This window comes from Rana temporaria, chromosome 3, assembly GCF_905171775.1.
Source record: "Rana temporaria chromosome 3, aRanTem1.1, whole genome shotgun sequence".
Lineage (NCBI taxonomy): Eukaryota > Metazoa > Chordata > Amphibia > Anura > Ranidae > Rana > Rana temporaria.
In genome coordinates, this window is record NC_053491.1 from 192,090,626 (window position 1) to 192,114,987 (window position 24,362).

General features: G+C 44.0%; 1 protein-coding gene across 1 annotated transcript in view; it reads right to left on the bottom strand.

Annotated features, from left to right (window-relative positions):
* The window catches only part of KCNMB4 (potassium calcium-activated channel subfamily M regulatory beta subunit 4), a 116,895-nt gene extending 93,606 nt beyond the window's left edge, over positions 1-23,289 (bottom strand). Inside the window, exon 1 of the mRNA XM_040344006.1 lies at positions 22,941-23,289. Within this exon, the coding sequence (XP_040199940.1) occupies positions 22,941-23,276 (336 nt within the window). The 5' untranslated portion in view covers positions 23,277-23,289. The remainder of the gene's footprint in view (positions 1-22,940) is intronic.
* Positions 23,290-24,362: the final 1,073 nt, after the last annotated feature.

Consider the following 24,362-nt stretch of genomic DNA (forward strand, 5'->3'; position numbering starts at 1 on the left):
ACACAATCATGATGGGGGATCTTAATTTTGCTATGAACCCGAAAGAAGATAGTACGTCCCGGGGGAAGGAGACAACGAACGTGCAGCTACAAAAAATTAAGCACAAGATCCATGATAGTCAATTAGTAGATGCTTGGAGGATATTCCATCCAAATACAAAGGATTACACGTTCGTTGTCTCCTCCCCACGGAACGTACACCAGAATAGACTACATTTTGGTAGATCACAGGCTGCTTGACATGATTACTGAGACGGACATTGGAATTATGACTGTCTCAGACCATGCGCCAGTGACCATGAAAATTAAACTCTCCATACAAAAGAGCCAACGGTCAGTGTGGCACCTAAATGATAGTCTGATTCGCGATGAAGAAGGGGCAAGTAGGGTGGAGGCGGAACTAAAACAATTTTTCCTCTTTAATGATACTGACGGGATTTCAAGTGCAACTCTTTGGGAGACACACAAAGCATACATTAGAGGCATACTAATCGCTGAGGGTGCCAGGGTAAAAAAAGAGAGAAAACGCAAATCTGACACCCTGATCAAAGAGATAGTGATACTAGAACGTAAACACAAGGAACAGGGGCAAAAAGAGAATTACCATAATCTAATTGTGAAAAGAGATGCGCTCAAGGAGATTATGGAACAAGAAGCAAGGAACAAACTAAACTGCATTGCCAGAGAGGGGTATCTATGGGGAAACAAATCCAGTAAGCATTTAGCCAAAATGGCCCAAAAAAAGAAAACCAGAAACTACATTGAAAAAATTAAAAGGAAAGATGGGAAATTGGTACATACAACTAGAGAAATTGCAGATACCTTTAAAAACTACTATGAGGAATTATATACAATAAAACAGTCAGGGTGGCAGACAGGTGAAAAAGAGGCTAAAATTCACGATTTTCTGGAGAAAGCAGGTCTTCCTAGATTGGAGAGGGCAGAAAGTTCAAATATGGACTTTCCAATAACTGAAGAAGAAATTAAAATTGCTCTGAAAAACACGACGAGCGGGAAAAGTCCCGGTACGGACGGATTTTCGGTCCTATACTATAAGAGATTCAGCAACATCTTAATACCGAAGATGTGTAAATATTTCAACGGTCTAGGGTCCAAATTCGAAGCTAGTAGGGAAGCAATAGCGGCCACGATGGCGATAATTCTGAAGGAGGGGAAAGATAGCTCTCTCTGTTCGGGATATAGACCAATCTCGTTGCTTAATGCAGACACCAAGCTGTTTGCCAAAATCCTTGCAGAACGCCTGAAAGGGGTGATGCACTTCTTGGTGCACCCCGATCAGGTAGGTTTTATCCCCAACAGAGAGGGCAAAGATAACAGCATAAGAGCGATTCTCCTGCTCCAGAACATAAGGCAGAATGCGCCCCCAGGTCTTTTCCTATCAGTGGACGCCGAAAAAGCATTCGATAGGGTAGACTGGGGGCTTATGATGGAGACTCTCACAGCTATGGGAATAGGGAATAGGATGACCCGCTGGATTAACACACTATATTACCATCCCTCTGCTAAAATTAAAATAAACGGCACGCTATCAGATTCCTTCGAGATGAAAAATGGGACAAGACAGGGCTGCCCTTTGTCCCCCCTTTTGTTTATCCTGTCCTTGGAGCCTCTTCTGGCCACCATTCGAAGCGACCCAGAAATTAACGGCGTTAGAATAAAAGAGGAGGAACATAAGATCTCGGCTTTTGCCGACGATATTTTATTTTATTTAACCAATCCGGTCAATTCCATCCCCAAGCTCTCTAAGATACTACAACAATATGGCGCTATCTCCAACTTTAAAGTCAATGCTACAAAATCTGAAATCTTAAACATAAACCTAAGTAAAAGCGAAGAAGTTCGAGTCAAAGAAATTTGTATTTACCCATGGAAAAAAGAATTAAAATACCTTGGTATTAAACTCGCCAACACAGTACAGAAGATATATAAAATAAATTATGTGCCACTATTAAATGAGGTTAAAAATGAATTAAAAAGAACGGAAAATAAACCTATATCATGGATCGGACGCATTAATATGCTGAAGATGGTTGTAGTCCCAAAAATACTATATAAATTTCTATTAATCCCAATTGCCTTGCCTCAGCAATTTTTGAGAATTCTCAATTCCCTCTTACTAAACTATGTATGGAATAAGAAAAAGCACAGAATATCTCTATCCATCCTAAAACAGGGTAAGCTTCAGGGAGGGCTGGCATTGCCAGATATTAAAAGTTATCATAAGGCGGCGGTTCTGTCTCGTGCGGTGGAATGGGCGCGTGATAGGAAAGAAAAAAGATGGGTGCAAATTGAAAACGCACAAGCTAACACACAGCTGAGCAACTCTATCTGGATTCCTGCACAATACAGAGCACTGGATCACAAAGCATACGACATAACACGGGACACTTTACGAATGTGGGATCGGACCCAGACACTACTCGAAAGGGAATTCAATTCTCCACTAATTAACTTGAAAGAAAACGCTTACTTTGCACCTGGGGAAAAAAAAATAGGAGGGAACTGGATTAGGAAGGACACGGTTCACTTAGGGGATATTATAAAAGACGGGGAGATAATGACCTATGAAGATCTTAAGTCTAGAACAGATTTTTGGGATCTTGATAGGTGGCATTACTCTCAGCTGTCTCACTTTACACGGAGTCTCCCCTGCCCTCTGCGGACGGTGGCGGAGCTGACACAACTGGAGAAGATATGTAAATCTAAGATTTCTAAGGGCACGATCACGAAATTATACGGGATACTGGTCAAGATAGGGTCACGGGGGGAGGCACCGTTTCTGGAAAAATGGGAAAGGGAGTTAAAAATCACGAGAGGGACTAACACTTTACAGAGGACTATGCAACTAATACATTCCTCAGCAATAGACATACAAACTGCCGAGGCAAACTATAAGTGCATATCGGGGTGGTATATCACACCCGATAAAGCTAACAAAATTAATGCCGCCCAGCCCGCGGAGTGCTGGCGTGGATGCCCTGAAAGGGGAACTATGGCCCATTTATGGTGGACATGCCCTAAAATACAAATTTTCTGGGACACAATCTTAAAGCAAATAAAGGAGATCACAGGCAAGGAGTTAAAGAAAGACCCTTGGGTAGTGCTCTTTCATGGGTGTCAAGAGGGTATAAAAAAATACAAGCAATCCCTTATTCCTCATCTGCTGAACGCAGCCAAGAGACTGATCCCAAAAAGGTGGCACGAAATGGAAAGTCCACATTTGTGGAACTGGGTTGACGCAGTGGAGGAAACCTATAGGTTAGAAGAGCTAAAGGACAGCCTCTTGGAGACAAATAGTGACATTAAGGTCAAATGGGAAAAGTGGAAGGAATACAAAAAAACATGGAGCTATGCAGAGAGATTAAGAGGTCCCTAATTTATATATTCCGGATAACACAGTACATATATGCTGTCCCGGATCGAAGTTTGATTTCCCGACTGCCATTTGCAAAATTTTACTTACTTTGGTGAATTTCTTTTTTTTTTTTTTTTTTTCCCCTTTCCTTGGACAAGCATTAGATTCCTGGGAGCCACGGGGCGGGTGGGGGGGCGGTCGGGGGGAGGGTCGGGTTTGAATGTATTACGAGAAAGCATGTCTCAGCCACCCTTGTTGGGTGAAGAATACAAAGGTGTGTGGACAAGTTCTTAGTACCCTAGTGGGAAGGCGACACATACAAACTTTTTCCATATGTATACATAAAAAAAAAAAAAAGAAAGAAAAAAAAAATAAAAAGGGAGAAACAAGGAAAAAAAAAAAAAAAAAAAAAAAAAAAAAAAAAAAGAAAAAAAGGAAAAAAAAAAAAAAAAAAAAAAACCACATATGATGCAAACTGCAAACAGAGACGTAAGAAGCATCAAATCATGAGCTGGTCTCTAGAATTTGGCAAAAGCTGAGGTGGTAAAAAAAAAAAAAATATATCAGATAGTAGGTCCACTTTTAGAGGAAGATGCCTGCTCCCTCTAGTGCAGTGGTTCTCAAGCTGGGGGTCGGGACCCCCTCGGGGGTCGAATGATGATTTGCCAGGGGTCACCGAACCTGGGCTGTTCCTGAAGCCTGCACCACTCTCCCAGCCTTTTTGCAGGCTGCCCAACAGGGCTTTCCCTGGAGCATGTGGCTGCCCAGCCGGGCTATCCCTGGAGCCTGTGGCCGCCCAGCAGGGCTATCCCTGGAGCCTGTGGCCACCCACTCAACCTCTTCAGAGCCAGCCATTCAGTTCACGGCATGGCTGGGGGGCAGAGACTAGGGGTCAGCTGATTGGTTAGGAATGTAAAGTAGGAGAGGCTGGAGGAGACCCTATCTCCTGATTTCGGTATTGGTGTCACTGCTACGAGGCACCACAAAGTTGGAGACACAGTGGAGCCGAAGACACAGTGAGTAACACTACCTGTGATTACAGTTGCCCCACTACAGTTCTCAGATCAGCAGATGACCTTGATCAAGAGCACCCAAGCTGGCTAATCAGAACTTCCCCCCAGCACTGCCACTCATCCCATTCCCCCCACCAAGGAGTAAGAGAAGGAAACAGAGAATACATGTAAGGGAGAAGAAAAGAAGGGGAGGAACAAAGAAAAAGGGAGAGCAAACAAGAAAGATGGCTAGAGAGGGATGGGGTAAAAAAATAAAAAATTAGGATAGAGACAGATAAAAGGGAACGAAGGGAGAACAAAGAGAGTGGTACATCCTAAAGCGTACCATAAGGGGTTTTAATACGGTACAAGTGGAAGGGACTCAAGGAGCGCTAGATGTCCGTTGGTTAGGGGCGCAAATTACTTGACTTGCCTTGGGTGCTGACAACCCGTGCTACAAATTTTTTTTTGCTTTTAGGGGTCCCCACAACTTGGGAAATGTTATCAATGGGTCACATCACTAGAAAGGTTGAGAACCACTGCTCTAGTGTCTACATTTACAAATCCCTATATTTATTAACATGACAAGACTAGAGAAGGGCAAGCATATAAAAGGAACTTCTAAATTGATTTTCAGGTGGTTATGAGTTCACCCCTGATCAGGCACAAAAAAAAAAAAAAAAAAATTTGATCATTTAACACATTTCACCCATCAGTAGTAGAACACAGGAATCATGCTACAAATTCATGTCAATGTGATACAGGACTTTCCTCAACTGCCCATTATGTTCCTGGACACTTCCCATAGGTTCTGCAGGGGAGGCACACAGGTTTGAAAATTAATCAACTTTGGAAGTCTATATCACTTTGGATAGAGAAAGCTATCCTTAAACCAATTGGCTCCCTCTCGCAGAAATTGTTACTCCACACCATGCAGATAACGGCTCATGCCTAGATTTTGGCATTAGAAAAAATGTCGAACAATTTTTGAAGTAAAGAAGATATGGAGGTTGAAGGATGGGTGTTCACATGTTGGGATTAACACAATAAATGTAATGACATCTGGAATGACACCTGTGTGCAATCTAATGCAGCGTACACATGGTCGGTCGGACTTGGATAGAGAGCAGGCTCTTAATTTTTCAGACGGAAAATCCGTTCGTCTGTATGGAATTCCGACAGGAAAAAAAAAACATGCATGCTCGGAAACAATTTGACACATGCTCGGAAGCATTGAACTTTTTTCTTGCCTTGTCGTAGTGTTGTATGTCACCGCGTTCTTAACGCTCGAAAGTTCAGAGAACTTGTGTGACCATGTGTATGGAAGCCAAGCTTCAGACGGAAATTCCGCTCATGTGTACAGGGCATAAGTGTCACATGAGCTGTCATTACATATACACATCTTTTTGAAAGGCCCCAGAGGCTGCAACACCTAAGCTAGAGGCACCACTAACCAAACACCACCATGAAGACCAAGGAACTCTCCAAATATGTAAGGGACAATGTTGAGAAGTACAAGTCAGGGATACGTTATAAAAAAAAATAAAAAAATTATATATATACTATACTAGTAAAAAAAAAATGTTTCCTCAGTTTAGGCCGATACATGTGCTACATATTTTTGGTTAAAAAAATAAAAAAATAAAAAATAAAAGCAAAAAAGCGTTTATTGATCGGTTTGCGCAAAAGTTATAACGTCTACAAAATAGGGGGTAGTTTTATGGCATTTTTATAGATTTTTTTTTTTTTACTAGTAATGGCGGCGATCATTATGGTGGACACATTTTTGGGACCAGTCCCTTTTACAGCTATCAGTGCTATAAAAATGCACTGATTACTGTGAAAATTACACTAGCAGTGAAGGGGTGAACCACTAGGTGGCGCTGTAGGGGTTAAGTGTGCCCTAGTGAGTGATTCTTACTGTAGGGGGCGTGGCCTGGCGTGACATGTCACTGATCGCCGTTCCTTATGACAGGGAACAGACAATCACCGACACTGCCACTAGGAAGAACGTGGAAAGGTTTACACTTACCTCTCCCCGTTCTTCAGCTCCGTGACCCGATCGGGTCCCGCGGTCACGGAGCTCAGGACAGGGTAGTGAGCATGCCGCCGTCGGCGCGCGACCCAACGGCTGGGCTCTTAAAGGCGATGTACCTGTAACATGCTTATGCCCAGCCGACATATATTGCCATTAGGCGGTCCTTAAGTGGTTAAAGAAATCCCCTTCCCATTTCACGCTGTCAGCAATAGTGCCACATGGAAGAGAAATGTCAGACGAACCTGAGAAAGAAAATAAATTTCTTTACACAAGAACGATAAAGGCTACAAGAAGATCAGCAGAATACTGTAGCAGAAGTGCTACAAAAATGTAACAAAGATTTAACCGCAACCACCTCACAGAGAAGTCCAGGCTGTCAATGGAAGGGAACATCTTGACAGGAGCATCTTGACAGGAGCATCTTCTGATAAGAGTTGAAGGAGGGGGGGGGGGGGGGAATTGCCATGCGAGTTCACTAAAGTTAGCTAAAGAAGTAGAAAGCCAAAATGGGGCGATTGTTTCCGGTGACACAATATGGCGTACACTGCTGAGAAAGGGCATCATCCATGAAGAAACCCTCTCTTAAAGCCCATGAACAAAAAGCCTGCCTAGAATTTGCCAGGGCCCATGCTGAAAAAGAAGGTGGCTACTGGGACTCTGTACTGTAAAGTGATGAGACCAAGATAAGGGAGTACATGGAAAAATGCATGGTGCCAACAGTGAAACATGGTGGTGGCAGTGTCCTTCTGTAGGCTGCATGAGTGCCGCTGGCGTCGGGGGGCTGCATTTCTTTGCTGGTATCATGAAAATTACAGATGTACTGCTCTATAAAAGATGAAAGATAAGATACTACCACCACTCCATGCCCTTGGTCATAATGCACTTTTCCCAACATGACATTGATCCAAAACCAATGCCACCATTTCATTTCTGAACAACAACAGGTCTGAACCAAATCGAACACCTATGGGGAATACTGAAGAGACAAGTTGAGCACCACTCTCCATCCAGCACCCAGGCTCTAAAAGGTCCAGAGGTCATTGAAGAATGGAAAAAGATAGCTGTTGTAATAGGTCGTCAACTTGTTCAAGACTTGGTACTGTCCTTACAAAGCATGGAGGTCATACAAAATACTAGATGTAGCAGTTTTTGTTGTGGGGTATATTCAATTTTGCTTCAACTAGATGTGAGAAAAAATACCTCAAGATTTTGTAATACAAGTTATAATATCTATATACTCACACAAAAAAAAATCTCTCCATCACACACACACACACGCGCTTAGCCTTGTAACAGCCATTCCGTTTAAAATGAAGGGCAGTATACAAGATGAGGTTTCAGATATACTTTAACTATTTACCGTCCGCACAACGCTATACGATGTTGCAGACTTTTAATGGGGATATCTGAAGGATGCCTGCAGTTACAGGAATCATTCAGATATCTTTTACAGCCAGCGATTCAGTGCAACGTAAAAACAAGCAATTATAGTGGCTGTTCAGCCATTGTTTTTACAGGCAGCGGACATCCCACCACCCCCTCCCGTGCTTTTACTGGCAGCGGCAGTTCACCATATCGCAGGTCAGATGGTCCCTGGTAGTCTATGACCTTCAGGGGCTGGGCACAATGTTATGATGTCATGCCTCGGCAGTTGTAAACACTGTCATTGCCTTGGCTAAGAAGCAAAAGGTTTTGTTTTTTTTTATCTTAGGCTTTCCAGCCTAGAGGGGAGATCGGGGGACTTATAGACCCCCAGATCTCTCTGTAAAGAGGACTCGTCATGCCCTATTCCTATTACAAGGGATGATAATGATGATAATAATAATAATAGCAAACTTTAGTGTCTTGTTAATGCACAAGTCTGAACCATTAACCACTCGCTGACCAGCCGCCGCAGTTTTACTGCGGCAGGTTGGCTCGGCTGGGCGAAATCATGTTATACAACGTCGCTTCGCCCTGTGGCCACGCACAAGCGCACCCCCTGCGCCGATGCGAGGGCCTGGCAGGTGCAATGACGGCTGGGCACCCACGATCACTCGTGAGAGCGAGAAATGACTGATCGCATGTTCATACAAATTATGAACAGCGATCTGTCATTTGCCCTAGTCAGTCCTATCCCCTATTTTGTAGACGCTATAACTAAACCAATCAATATAAGCTTATTGTGATTTTTTTTTTTTACCAAAAATATGTAAGAGAATACATATCAGCCTAAACTAATAATTTGGGGATATTTATTATAGCAAAAAGTCAAAGATAGTGTTTTTTTCAAAATTGTTGCTGTTCTTTTGTTTATAGCACAAAAAATAAAAAAAACAGTAGAGGTGATCAAATACCACCAAAAGAAAACTATTTGTGAAAAAATAAAAATAAAAAAAAGAAGAAGATGCAAATTTTGTTTGGGTACAGTGTAGCACGACCGCGTCAGTTAAATCGACGAAGTGCCAAATTGTAAAAAGTGCTCTGGTCAGGAAGGGAGTAAAATCTTCCAGGGCTGAAGCGGTTAAAGAATATAAAATAATGGAGTTTATAGACACTCTTTAAAAAGGTTAACAATTTTTATTAAATGAAAAAAAATTGGAGACAAAACACACACACGCGTAAATCTGTGAAGGTGACCAAGAAGTGTCTCAATAGCCAAACAGTGGCCCAGAGTCCAGCTAGACTCAATGGGCTGGCACTGGCAGGCCAGAAAGAACCCCAATTAAAAACAAATATCCCAAATACAATAACCTGCAGGGTACAAACCTACAATAGTACATCTGGGGTTAATAAGGCCAGTTGACAAGATGTTGGTTCTGCTTTACACTATCTGGATCAAAGTCACATCAAAGTACCGCAGGCACTTTTTCAAAGTCATCGATTTTCATAGTCGCATTGATGGGAACGGTTGCCATTGAAATCAATGGGCTGTGACTTGTCATGTGTTAAAAGTCACATGACAAGTCGCACTAGTAGAAACAGAGCCTTAGGGTCTTTTTTAGTACTTGCCAGTACCAGTTACCGATACATACCGCAACTTTTATGTTTAAAAACGTCAAATGTCAGTAATGGTACAAAGCATTGAAAACACATACACACATACACAATTTTGTGTGTTTCATGTGTGTGTATATAAAATAGAAGTAAACAAAAAAAATAAAAATGTCAGCAGGAAAAGATTAAATGGAGAATAAGGAGTTAATAAGGCCGATTAGAGTTAAGGGTTAAACCAGGGCTCGACAAAATCCAGGCGCCAGGTTGCAATTGCGACAAGAAATTGTGACCTCACGCCCGCCGTAATTGAGGCTGGTTAAAAACAATTGTTGATCCAACCCCCATTAACTATGAGGAAGTTGAACTAATGTTCCAAAAATGAACGTTTACAAAAACAAAATGATACTGGTGTATGGCCAGCTTTAAGCTAACCATAAAATGGATCGTTCTCCAATTCAGCCAGTGGTCTGAACAAAAAACCAAACAGTTTCCCCCATCCACACAAGCAAGGTGAATGGAGGAATCCCCTGCTGGGACATTGTATCCTGACAGTGGGAGAGTCTCCACTGTCAGGATACACTGATCAGTGGATGCAGACGATTGGCTACAGATGTGGATTGACAAGTTTCCCAACATTTCTGATTGACAACCTAATGACAGACTTCTGGGGACAGCCGCACATGGATCAAAATTCAGCCAGTCCCTGCTGAACTTCCCGAATTTTCTTCATATATAGCTTTAGGCTCCTTTCACACGGGGCTGACTCCAGTGGCAGATTGGCCTGCCCAGCATGGAATCTGTCCGCTAATAACAGGTTCGTATTCGATCTGCTGATGCAGAGCAGACACAGACTGCCGTTCTCTATGGGGTGGTCGGATGGAAACAGGACTGCCTGTTCATTTCCATCTGACTGTCATCTGGTTGGCCAGACGGATGGGGATCCCTATCTGTCTATTTTTTAGCGATCAGGATCGGATTGGATGTAGGTGGGTGTCAGAGGACACATCTGTTGACATCCGCACCTCCATAGAGAGCAATGGATTGTCCAATCGGATCAAACTGAAAAAAACTGACAGGCAAGCCCGAATGGTCCGTCAGTGTGAAAGGGGCCTTAGATTAGGTTTTGGCTTAATACTGTCCTTTAAAACACTGGAAGTCTTTCAGCTTTCTTTTGTTTATTTGGCTTCCTTACAAAATCTTTAATTCCACATTGATTAAATATGTAATAAAATGCAGGAACACTGGGAACGTAGGAGCGATTGCCTTCACACGATATAAAAAAAGCTGCATTTTAGTGAAATAGTGAATGCTGAAATTCAGAACTTGGCGTTCAAAAGGTTGCATTTATAATTTCCTTCAAATTTATTTTCGATCGGAATCAATAGAGTAAAAACATTCCAATGCCACAAAGAAGAATGTTTACACGTTGTTCTTTATCCTTTAATTAGAAAGTGCATGGAAGTGTGTCCCAGTGGGTCTAGTCTGCATTATTAGATATTCCTTCAAAGTTTAGTGATAATGTTTTCTGATTTAATTAGAACTTGTTGATGCATGACTATCTAATTCCAAACATGCCCCTGGCAAGAAATATACGGTGGCTTTAATTACAGTTATGTGTACTGTAGTGCATGTCAATCAAATATTAGCCCCATCCCAACGCCAGTATGGAAATCACTTGCAAAAGACAGATTTCAAAATGTAAACTGTGGAAAGATACAAGAAAAAAAAAAAAAAAAACACATTAATTAAGTCACCTGATCAAAGTAATGTTAAAATGTATTAATTTAATATCTGCCTCCCGTAATCCCCATAAATCAGCACTCAGAAAAAGAGGGGTACCAGTAAGAGCCAATGTGTACTGCAGCAAAGCCTCATGTACTGATAGTAAATATAGGAGAAAAGCAGAAAGCATAGTTAGCAGAATGAGCACCAATCACTATCCTGCTGCTGCTTCACTGTCCAATCAGGAGGCTGTGGTGTGCATTAGATCTGCTGCAGCACCATTACTTTCACACCAGCTGCTGTGTTAGAGTGCCAGAAGTGCTAATGCACACTTTTTTTTTCTAAATTACAAATGAACTGCACCGCTCCCCGATCTCCTGTTTTGACAGCAAACGGCGGATCTTCACGCCCCCCCCCCGGTCACAATCTTAAAAAAAAAAGCTGAGCTTGGCTTTGCCCATTCATTCAGTGTTCTGTGAATGGGAAAACTACAAGTACCAACAGCCTTTGCGACTGTTAGCTTGTAGTTCTTAATCAACTACCACGGCACTGTTGATCCTTCTAGGTAGTTCATTGAGCTTCCAGTCATTGTGTAACTACCTGCCTGTATAGGAGCTACACAGACAGTCTGTAGGACTGTGGCATTATAATTGCTGATCATAGGTGCAATGCTTTACAAGTCCAAAAAAATAAAAAATAAACACAAAACAAAAAACAGTATATTTGTTTACCTGCAAATAAATGTTCATTTATTTATTCTTGTAAAAGTCAACTTAACCTTTAAATGCACAAACTAAACTTGGAAGCTTATCGGCTACCATGAACAGCTGCACCCGCATGCAGCGACTGCGTTGCTCTGGGGGAAAAAAAAAGTGCACACCCCCACAATGCAGTGGTGTGAGCTGGCCACACCAGTGACAAGGCAGCTTGCAGAGGGGGGTGCGATGGGACTGCACTGGATTTGCCACCCAACATAGTCCCACCACACAAAGCGTGAACCTACGCTCAAGGTCACGAGCCAGGCTGTTCTTTCTGCATGGATCACAAAATATGGCTGCCTATCGTTACAAATCCTTTTGAAAAATAAATTAAATAAAATAAAAAAACACACACACACACACACACACACACACACACCTTGTGTAGCCTCTGCTGAAACTGGTCATTTTTCATCAGGATCCAGAAAAGCGATGCTGCTCTTACTTTAACTTAGTGTAGCGATTCTCAATCAAGATTCCTCCAGAGTTAAACTAACGGTGCCTGCATAAGTTGGGGGCCAATGCCACTTAAGTCAGTAACAGCTCACCAAATGACTTTTTAAAATGTCTAAGAGGGACATTCTTCCTGAGAACCACCAATACAAGGGGGCATTCTTCCCAATAACCACCAATACAAGGGGTCATTCTTCCCAATAACCACCAATACAAGGGGTCATTCTTCCCAATAACCACCAATACAAGGGGGCATTCTTCCCAATAACCACCAATACAAGTGAGCAATCTTCCCAATAACCACCAATACAAGGGGGCAATCTTCCCAATAACCACCAATACAAGGGGGCATTCTTCCCAATAACCACCAATACAAGGGGGCATTCTTCCCAATAACCACCAATACAAGGGGGCATTCTTCCCAATAACCACCAATACAAGGGGGCATTCTTCCCAATAACCACCAATACAAGGGGGCATTCTTCCCAATAACCACCAATACAAGGGGGCATTCTTCCCAATAACCACAAATATAAAAAAAAGGGACATTCTTCCTGAGATCCACCAATATAAGGGACCATTCTTCCCAATACCCAACAAGGATTTGGTTTTAGCAGGGGTTCCCTGAAATCTGAATATTATTTCAAGGGTCCCCCTGGGATAGAAAGGTTTATACATGGAAGGTCCAGCCCTGCTCTGGAACTATTAGATAGCCCAAAAGTCAGAAAACCGCAGATTTTAACTGAGGCTTCTTAGAAAACAAGACCATGACAGATTCTATTGCATTTGCCTTCATATGTACTGACACTTGGAAAACAATCGTCGCTAGCATTACCGGACACTGAATACATGTTTCATAAGTCAGCCAAGTTCAAGAACATTCACCGACCTGAATCTTATAATACTGTATTTGCTCATTTTCTTATTACAACACATTACAAAACAGCAGCATTTCATATTGCAGGTTTCCAACATTCAGGCGATTGGGACGATCATTTAGGAACAGGTGAATGTTTAGACAACATTTGTTAGGTGAATTATTGAATGGAATGTCTTGAGTGAATCTTGGGCAAATTACGATGTGGTCCTATGTAAACCCATGTGTGTTGATAATGTAGTCCGAATACTCCAATACTCACACTTACTATACATTTTATACACTTCATATAATTTTTTGTGTAAAACGCTGAATCACCCACCAAACTACACTGCCCCCTACTGCAGCCTGCAATGGACAGCTGCTGGAGCAATAAAGTGCGAATTAAATGCTGCCTTCCGGTGACCCTTTAAATGGGCTTCAACATCTGGGAGGTTGTGCGTGTTGACTGGCACTGGTCACATGACTGAAAGCCAGCAAAGGAGCTCCTGATCACATGACCAGAGTAACTAAGCAGTCACATAATAGAGAAGCCACGCTGCCAACTGGGCATTAAAGCCACTTAAAAGGGCAGCTGTGATTAAAAGCTGTTGGTGACAGCTCGGCCAGTGTACTTAAAACGGTGGTTCACCCTAAAATCCACTTTCTGTCACTAGATCCAGCATACTGCTGACATCTGCAGTATGCTGGATTTATTTTTTATTTTTTTTGTACTTATCATTTTATCCGTATGTCTGCTCCGGCTCCGAGCGGCGCATCCTTCCGGGTATAGGCGTTCCTAAGTAAAGCGCAGTTGATTGACGGGCTTGGATAGCGCGTCACACCTTCCGGAAATAGCCGACGTGACTCTCGGCAATTTACGGCACCTGCGCAGTCAGCTCTACACGGCAGGCGCAGGCGCCGTATAGCGCCGTAAGCAGCCGAGAGTCACGTCGGCTATTTCCGGAAGGTGTGACGTGCTATCCAAGCCCGTCAATCAACTGCGCATTACTTAGGAACGCCCACTCCCCGACGGATTCCCCGCTCGAGCCGGAGCAGACATACGGATAAAACGATAAGTACAAAAAAAAGAAAAAAAATCCAGCATACTGCAGATGTCAGCAGTATGCTGGATCTAGTGACAGAAAGTGGATTTTAGGGTGAACCACCGCTTTAAGCTGACCATACACTAATAGGAAAAAAAAAAAAAAAATTGTATCAAGAATCTTTATATAAACAAACAAACAAACACTAATTTTTCAACCATACAGGAGAGGAAATTCGAAGGAACAAAAGGTGGAGCATTCTTCTCAGATCAATGAATTTCTAACAGCGTATGTTGCTTTTTGTTCAGGAAACCTCCAAAATCAAAATGTTATAAACCAAAAAAAAAAAAAAAGTTTGGGTGACATTTGTCAAGTCATCAAATGTACAGAGAGCATTCTTGTATGAATATTTGTATGGATGTTCGTTGAAAACATTTACTAAACTAGTGTATGTCCAGGTTTACAGCATACCTCACATCTCAATAGATGCATACAGTTATGGCCAAAAACATTTTTGGCATCTTCTCGAATTTGTAAGAAATAAATGCATTCCAAGTTTGGATTCTCCTTTCATTTGTAATTAAATTCACCCGTATCAACCAACAGGTGCCAACAATAAAGAAATCATACTGGCAACTAGTCAAAAGTTGACTCAACCTTTCCGTTGTGTGTCTGTGTGCCACACGGAGCATGGAGAAGAGAAAGAGCAACAAAGAATTGTCAGAGGATTCAAGAACAAAAATTGTGGAAAAGCGTGGACAAGCTCAAGGTTACAAGTCCATCTCCAGAGATCTTAATGCTCTTGTGTACACTGTGCGCAACATTGTCAAGAAGTTTACAGCCCATGGCACTGTAGCTAATCTCCCTGGCCGTAGATGAAAAATGTATCAAAAGATTGCAATGAAGGATTGTTCGCATGGTGGATAAAGAGCCTCAATCAACTTCCAGACAAATTCAAGCACTGGGTACAATGGTGTCCATCTGAAAGAAAAGGGATGATATGGTAGGAGACCCAGGAGGACACCACTGCTGACACAAACATAAAAAAGCGAGACTGGAGTTTGCCAAAAATTACTTCAGGAAGCCAAAATCCTTCTGGGAGAATGTGCTGTGTATAGACGAAACAAAATTGCAGCTTTTTGACAAAAAATCATCATTCTACTGTTTTCAGGAAAAGAGAAGGCCTTTAAAGAAAATGATGCAGTCCTTACAGTGGATACATGGTGGAGGTTTACTGATGTTTTGGGATTGCTTTGCTGCTTCAGGCACATACTGCCTTGACTGTGTGCATGGCATTGTGAAATCTGAAGACTACCAAGGAATTCTGGGGTGCAATGTAGGGCCCAGTGTGAAAGTTGGGTCTCCATCAGAGGTCATGGGTCTTACAGCAGGACAACGACCCAAAGCACACATTAAAAAGCAAAAATGCGCTGGAGAGTACTGAACTGACCAGCAATAAGTCCAGAATTAAATCCCATTGAGAACCTGTGGAGAGATCTCAAAACAGCAGTTGGGAAATGGAACTCTTCCAATCTGAGAGACATTGATCAGTTGGTGAAAGAAGAGTGGTCCAAAATTCCAGTAGAGAAGTGCAAGAAACTCTTGATTACAGGAAGCGATTGATTTCAGTTATTTTTTCCCCCCCCCAAGGGTGTTCTACCAAAAATATAAAAAAAAAAAAAATAATAATAATTTAAAAGCCAGCAGCTACAAATACTGTAGCTGCTGACTTTTACTATTGGAATACTTACCTGCCCAGGTATCCAGCGGCGTCCGCACCCAGGCCGATTCTTGAATCGACTCTCCATTGCTGCCGCTGCCATCTTGGCTAAGGGCAACCTGCACGGTTAGTTTCCTACTGCGCTTTCTCAATGGACCGGCTGCGGGGGGTAGAGGAGGGTACCTAACTTCCGGTTCACTTTGCCACAAGCAGAGCTTTCCATTTTGGGTGGAGTACCGCTTTAAATTGAGAGTGCCAGTAATTTTGTCCAGCTCACTTTTAAAGTTTTGCTTGGAATGTGTCAGATTTGACTGTTTGTTTCTCCACTTTTTTGTGTAATACCAAAACAAAAAAATAAATAAACACTAAAATGCCTAAACATTTGTAATGGCAACAATTTTCTGGGTGAAGTGGTGCATTATCTGACATTGGCAGGGGGTGCCAATATTTTTGGCCATGACTATGTGTGGTAGCTGGTTATTAAAGGCCACCTTTCTTGCTGCGCATCTATGCAATATGTGGTCGATAAGAGGTTAACAGGTGGAAGCGTAGATGAGATTTTGGCAATTGGGTTTAGTAGAGCACAGAGAACATAGTAGGTAGCCGATAGACTACAGGGCTTTTACCCTTCCATCCAGAAGTAATGTGAAGAAAAGTCTGCGTTGTGTGATGAGCACAGGTGACAGAAAGAATAAAGTTTGATGCTGTGTGAATAATGCGTCTAGCGCGATTTGGGCCCCGCGTGCTGATCTGTAAACTCATTTCAGAGTTCCTCGTTCTGAGAGCCTCAGATACTAGCAAACCTCATCCCCTAGGCAACAGAGCTTATCTCCGAACGGTAACGACAATTGTATTAACTCGTTCGTCAGCCCTGATTGGCACAATATGCAGAAACAGGACGATTTCTGCACGTATGCTGCTGATTAACCCTTGTGCATTATCTGCCCATCTCCCCATTAGGAATGGTCATTATTTTCTCATCGCTAAAGGGCAAGCCATTGTGTGTGGCACATTAGAGGGAAGTATTAGACAAGCACACGGTCTGCTCTGTACCCCTCTGCTCATTATATCATAATGCTATATAAAGGAATCGCAGACTACACCAGGGAAGACCCAAATCCATTATTCAGATGTTACCTAACCCCACACCAGCAATACATTCCCAGCACTGCAATGCTACATGAAACCGTCTAAGTGGAAGTCTCCCATCGTCCCAGAACCTACTAATAGAAGCCGGTCTGTACTACACCCCCATCTGATAGAAAAGTGGCACCGAGCACATACAAATCAAATGCAGCAAGTTGGTGAGGACTTAAATGAACACAGCCAGCGATTAAAGTGACAGTGGACAGCAATATGGTGGGGACATTGTCAGAGATGACAGCAGGTCATGCAGAAATCTATAGGGGTTGATTTACTAAAACTGGAGAGTGAAAAATCTGATACAGCTCTGCACGGTAGCCAATCAGCTTCTAACTTCAGCTTGTTCAGTTAAGCTTTGACAATAAAACCTGGAAGCCGATTGGTTTCTATGCAGAGCTGCACCAGATTTTGCACTCTCCAGTTTTAGTAAATCAACCCCTGTGGGTCATCACACACACACACACACACACACACACACACACACTACAATCCACTCTAGACCAGTACTGGACTGGGACAAAAATTTGGTCCTGGACTTCATCCAGACTGACCCACTTTGACAGGTCTCTCCCATGGTGGCCAGACAAACCCCCCCCCCCCCCCGGCGACCCCGATGGCCACCCAAGCCCCCTCACTAGCCATTAGCCGTTCTACTTTATTAGAATAGAATGGCTGGTACTCTTATAGGCAGTACCAGTGGGGAAGCTAGACATTTCACCTGGGGCAAAGAATCAGTTCGGTACCCCCCTAATGGGACAAGATTAGGCAGAAGTGAGAAACTCCCAGGCCATAGCTGTTGAGTCAGCCGTCTGCCCCCTCCCACGTGCTCCTTCTGGTCCCCCCCCATGCTCCTCTGGTCCTCCTCCTGCTTCTCTGTTCCCCCACATGTGAGCACTGTGGGGAGGGAGAGGGGGTGAGCGCTGCGGGGAGGGACAAACAGAGGAGCGGAAGGGGGCGGCGGTCCGCTGTCAATGAAGCCGGCCCACTGAGCCATCGGCCCACCAGGAAACTCCCGGTAGTCCCGATGGCCAATCCATCCCTGCTCTAGACTATGCAATACGCAGACCTACCTAAACTATCCAATCAGGCAGGCCCTCGTACTACATATTTGTTGGTAGATCTCATGGTGGCCATACACACTTCAATAAATGAACGATTTCTGTTCCAACTGTTTTCACCTGATAGGAATAAAAATCGATCAGCAGCAACCCTTTCCTCATTATGCCACACATGGGGAAATGGATCCTGGTCAATAGTTAGGAGATACGATTGATCACATTTTCGGTTTTCATCATGCAAGCTCATAATCTGATTGATCAAAATACATAATCAAAAAACCTCAGAAGCAATAGATCGATATTTTTTGTCCTGGCTGTTTGACCACTAAAGAGTCAAATTCGATTGAAAGAGAAGTTATGGCTATTGGATTATTTGACATTTGAATCATTTTGAGTGAATTAGGCAATAAAATAAATCAAATTGTATATGGCCACCATTAGATTGAACTAAACTATCCAATCAATTTGTATCCATTCAGGCAGGACTTGCTACTACTGTACATAGCTGTTGGAGTATCTACTAGTGGTCACACAAGCTTTGATTTTTATTCATTTGATCCACAACAATTGAATCGGCAAACAGCACCAAATTCCCTGCCAATCAATTTGGACTCGATTAGATTCAAGCAAACTGAACTGATTAGCCAGGGAGGAATATTAATCTGTAGCACTAAATATATTAATGAACAAAGTATGATCAGTTTTTGATGGGATTATGAGATTACATGATGGAAACAAAAATCTGATTGATTGATACGAAACTTGTGATAAGTTAACCATCAGTGCTGATCCATGGCATAGCAGTCAATCGGTTTGTAGACCAAGGCCACTGAGGAGCTTCACAGGCTTTTTAGCGCTAGAAAAAGCGCCTCACCTGTCACTCCAGTGTGAAAGCCCAAATCAATGGGCAGAGCTGCCGAAGCGCCTGCATAGCGCTTCAGCAGCAGCGCTTTTATCCCCTTTGGAGGGGTTAAGAGCACACCACTTAAGCAGTGGTAAAGCGCCGCTAAAACTAGTGGCGCTTTACCGCTACTGCCCCAGTGTGAAAGTGCCTTTAAGATTGATTATGTCATTATATCAGAAGAAACTGAGCATTTATCAAAGTGTGAAGATTTAATAAAACTAGGGTTGTCCCGATACCAGGCATTTCCCCCGAGTACTTGTACTCTGGGAAAATGCTCCAATACTCTACCGATACCTGACTTTTCCTGTATCCTCCTCCAGTTCCCCCATCCGTTCTGCTCTCTCCCACCATGCTCCTGTGTCCCCCTCTGTGCCACTACCGTTCTGCTCTCTCACACCATGCTCCTGTGTCCCCCTCCGTGCCGCTGCTGTCCTCCGTTCTGCTCTCACCCTCTATGCTCCATGTCCCCCCTCCGTGCCACTGCCGTCCTCCTCTCCCCCCTCTATGCTCCATGTCCCCCCTCTGTGCCGCTGCCGTTCTGCTCTCTCCCACCATGCTCCCGTGTCCCCCCCCCTCCGTGCCGCTGCCGTCCTCCGTTCTGCTCTCCCCCCTCTATGCTCCATGTCCCCCCTTAGTGCCGCTGCCGTTCTGCTCTCTCCCTCCATGCTCCTGTGTCCCCCCTCCGTGCCGCTGCAGTTCTGCTCTCCCCGCCTCTGCCGTACTGCTCTCTCCCTCCATGCTGCTGCCGTTCTGCTCTCCCCCTCCGTGCCGCTGCTTTCCTCCGTTCTGCTCTCCCCCTCCATGCTCTGTGTCCCCCTCCATGTCCTCCTCCGCCCACTCTGTCAGGATGGAGAGCGGCAGTAGGAGCCGCTAAACCCGGCTCCTACCTTTTCCGAATGAACACTGACTCTGTCCATTCATATAACTGAAGCATTGTAAGCTCAGTTTATGAATGGATAGGAGCCTCTGTCTCCTGTCCATTCATTTACAGTACAGCTGAGAAAGGGACTGGGGAATCTGTGTCCTTAGTCCCCTTCTCTGTCTCAAAGGTGAGATGTCAGAGATCTGTTATGACCCCTGATATCTCACCAAAGCCCCCCCCCCCAACAGGGCTAAGAAAAAAAAATAGCAATAAATAAAAATTAAATGTAAAAACACACTGACACATTCACCCCCCCCCCCCCCCTCCCAAGACAGCATTGTAAAAAGACAACAAAAAATTGTGAAAACGTTATATTGTAAAATAAGATAAAAAATACTGATACATGACATAAAAAAAATAAAAAGTATTGGTATTCGGTATCGGCGAGTACTTGAAAAAAAAGTATCGGTACTTGGTCTTAAAAAAGTGGTATCGGGACAACCCTAAATAAAACATTGTAATACAAGGACCTACCTAAACCAGCTATTTAATCTGTATCCAGTCAGGCAAACCCTTGCCTACATAGTTGCTGGCTATTTTAATTCTGTAACTTTTTGATGTTGTTTTCAATAAAATAATTTTCGTGTTTTATACTTGCATTTGTATAATTAATATCTAGTGTATCAGTACCGCAATAGTCCAATCGCCCCCTCTTTTCTTTGGCTCTTTGGTTTGGGGACCTTAGACCCAATCCTTCTATACTTAATTCTCTGGATGATGGTACATTTTATTATCTATGTATTCTTACGATAGAGGCTATATCTTTTAATAGTTGCTGGCACATCTAAAAAGGAGAGATTGTACAATTGTATTGTAAGGTGCTTGGCCATCTTAAAGGAGACTCGATCACATTGTCTAGTGCATAGTCATCTTAAAGGAAACTGTACAATCAGATTGTATAGTGATTGGCATGTTAAAGGAGACAGTACAATCTTGTTGTAAGGGGTGTGGTGATCTTAAGTCCTCCACACTAGAACATAAAGGAGTCACTTTGTAGCATCCAACCCAGATCAGGCACTGCAATGGAATGCCCCAAGGTGCCGTGCACAGTGAAGTTAGGGAGATGACTGATGAGTGGCGAGGAGTGATGTACCTTGGAACTGGTGATGAGTGATGCCGAGTGGGGTAGCTTGGGGTTCATGAGAGATGACTCAGGGTACCCTGGGGTTGGTGATGAGTGAGGATGAGCGGGGTATATGGAGGTTGGTGATGAGTTGGGTAGCTTGGGGTTTATGATGAGAGATGACTCTGGGTTGTTGAGGAGTGTGGTGTATGTTGGGGTTGGTGATGAGGAAGGGTGATGAGTTTTGTCTTTACCTTAAAGGAGGAGATAAATAAATAATGATGGAGTTGGTGATGAGGGGTAGTGACAAGTAGTGTCCCTTGGAGCTGTTGATGAGGAATGGTGACAAGTGTGGTGTACCTTGAGGTTGTTGAGTGATGAGATGGGTGTAGTGTACCTTGGGATTGGTGATGAGGGGTGCCCCTATTTTGGGGTTGGTGGTGATGGAGGAGTGGTGACAAATGTGGCATACCCTAGGGTTGTTGACAGGGTGGCCATCAGGGGGGTACAGGCAGTACACCTGTAAGGGGCCCGGAGGTCCCCAGATAGCAACCCCTTTTTTTTCTTTTTGTAAGGGGTCCGGAGGTCCTCGGATAGATATATATATATATATATATATATATATATATATATATATATATATATATATATATATATATATATATATTATAAAAAAAAATTATTGATATACGTTTCCTTATATTTTTTTTTTTTATAAAGGCACGACCTCCCCCCCTTCTGAATTTTCTCAATCAGCGGCGCCCCCCCCCCCTCCCTCGGGTCTTAATTTCAGGCAGCAGTACCCCCCCCCCCCCCGGTTCTCTTCTCCAGGGGGGCCATGCCTGAAGCTGTGCAAGGGGCCCCATAATTCCTGATGGTGGTCCTGGTTGTTGTTGAGTGATATTGAGTGCGGTGTACCTTGTGGTTGGTAAAAGATGTCTCTACCTTGGGGGAGGAGATGAGTGATGATTAAGGGTAATGATGAGGAGAGGAGGGGTGTCCCTACCTTGGGGGTGGTGATGATGTGATGAGCGATTGATGTACCTTGGGGTTGGTGATGAGTGGAGAGTAGAGATGATTAGGTGTACCTACCTTGGGGGTTGGAGAGGAGTAGCGAGGGTAAGGTGTACCTACCTTGGGGGTTGGAGGTGAGTAGTGAGGATTAGATGTACCTACCTTGGGGTTGGTGATGAGTAGTGAGGAGTAGATGTACCTACCTTGGGGTTGGAGAGGAGTAGAGATGATTAGGTGTACCTACCTTGGGGTTGGAGAGGAGTAGTGAGGATTAGATGTACCTACCCTGGGGGTTGGAGGTGAGTAGTGAGGATTAGTTGTACCTACCTTGGGGTTGGTGATGAGTAGTGATGATTAGGTGTACCTACCTTGGGGTTGTGATGAGTAGTGAGGATTAGGTGCACCTACCTTGGGGTTGGTGATGAGTAGTGTGGATTAGGTGTACCTACCTTGGGGTTGGTGATGAGTAGTGAGGATTAGGTGTACCTACCTTGGGGTTGGTGATGAGTAGTGAGGATTAGGTGCACCTACCTTGGGGTTGGTGATGAGTAGTGAGGATTAGGTGCACCTACCTTGGGGTTGGTGATGAGTAGTGAGGATTAGGTGCACCTACCTTGGGGTTGGTGATGAGTAGTGAGGATTAGGTGCACCTACCTTGGGGTTGGTGATGAGTAGTGAGGATTAGGTGTACCTACCTTGGGGTTGGTGATGAGTAGTGAGGATTAGGTGTACCTACCTTGGGGTTGGTGATGAGTAGTGAGGATTAGGTGTACCTACCTTGGGGTTGGAGGTGAGTAGTGAGAATTAGATGTACCTACCTTGGGGTTGGAGATGAGTAGAGAGGATTAGATGTACCTACCTTGGGGTTGGAGGTGATGAGTGAGGGTTAGGTGTACCTACCTTGGGGTTGGTGATGAGTTGCTGCTCATCCTGGTGGAGTAGAGCCCTGGAGTAGGACTCGGAGTTGTTGACATAGATCTGTAGACACGGGTAGAGAGAGGTCCCCTTACAGTCGGTGCCGCAGGTGAAGATACACTCGAAGGTCTCCCCGATCTGTTGTACGGACAGGACGGTACAGTTGGCGGTGGTTCCCTGCAGGTCCTGTAGAGCCGGGTTGAGCCAGCAGAAGCCGAGGATGAAGAGGGACACGACCCCGGAGATGATGAGGAATAAGCCCAGTCGGATACTCTTGTCCTCGGCCTCCGAGTACTCATAAGATACCCGGAACTTGGCCATGATGGTGCGGGGCTGTGCGAGGAGGACTTCACATGTACATGGCTCTGAGTGCGGGGCTGACGAGGCGCCGGAGGAGAGGAGCCGGGGGGAAGTCAGCCATGGACTTTGTTATCATTTCCACACTGCGAGGAAATCAGTGTGCGCTTCATAGCACCTCCCCCCACACATACACAGGGCGGGAACCATCATCCTCTCCACCAATGGGAGCGCATACACTGCACACATCGCTCCCCCTCCACCAATAGCGGACACCCAGCAACGGGAGACAGGTGAACGCTGAGCACAACTCGTTGCTAACACTTTTTCTAGAGTCCCTGTCACCGACAGAAAGTGGAGTGTTATGGAGGGAAAACATATACTGTATGTGCCTTACTTGCAGTGCCTCATTCAAAGCCACTGCATACTGCCCTGAGAGGCTGTCTTCTGGTGCTACAAATCAGCTACTGATACTGAGAAAAGTTGCACCACTCGTCCACCCCCTCTGCCCTCACCACCAATCACAGAACTCGTATTACTACAAACCCAGGACGCATATCGTTCTGTGAATGGACTCATTCAATGGCTCCACCCCCATTCAGAAGGGGGCGGACCAGCGGCACAACTTTCCTCAGTAGCAGTGGCTGCTGTTAAAGAGAAAGTAAACCCTGATGGGTTTTACTTTCTATTACCTTGCAAAGTATAAGCATAATGTGCTAGTATGCATCTCATACTATCACATCATGTGACACTTACCTGCAAACGAAGCCCACGCCGTCCCCACTGTGAACTTGCTGGAAAATGTGACTACTTCAGGAAATGCCCGTTCCCTAGTACATCCTCCTCCCTCCTTGCATGTCATAGGCCTCTCCTCTTCTATGAGGGTTTTATTGCTGTCTGTGCTGGCCAAGCTGTTCCACCCTTTCCCCACCCCCCATAAGTTTTTTTTTTTATAGCTGCCAGGAGAGGGGCAACAATGAATAATTTACAGCAGCCTTTCTTAACCACAGTTCCTTCAAAAGCTGCTTATGGTTGCCTTTCAGATACAGTAAGTAACCACTGTAGGGTTGCCACCTCATCCTTTAAAGCCTAAACACATAAATTACACAG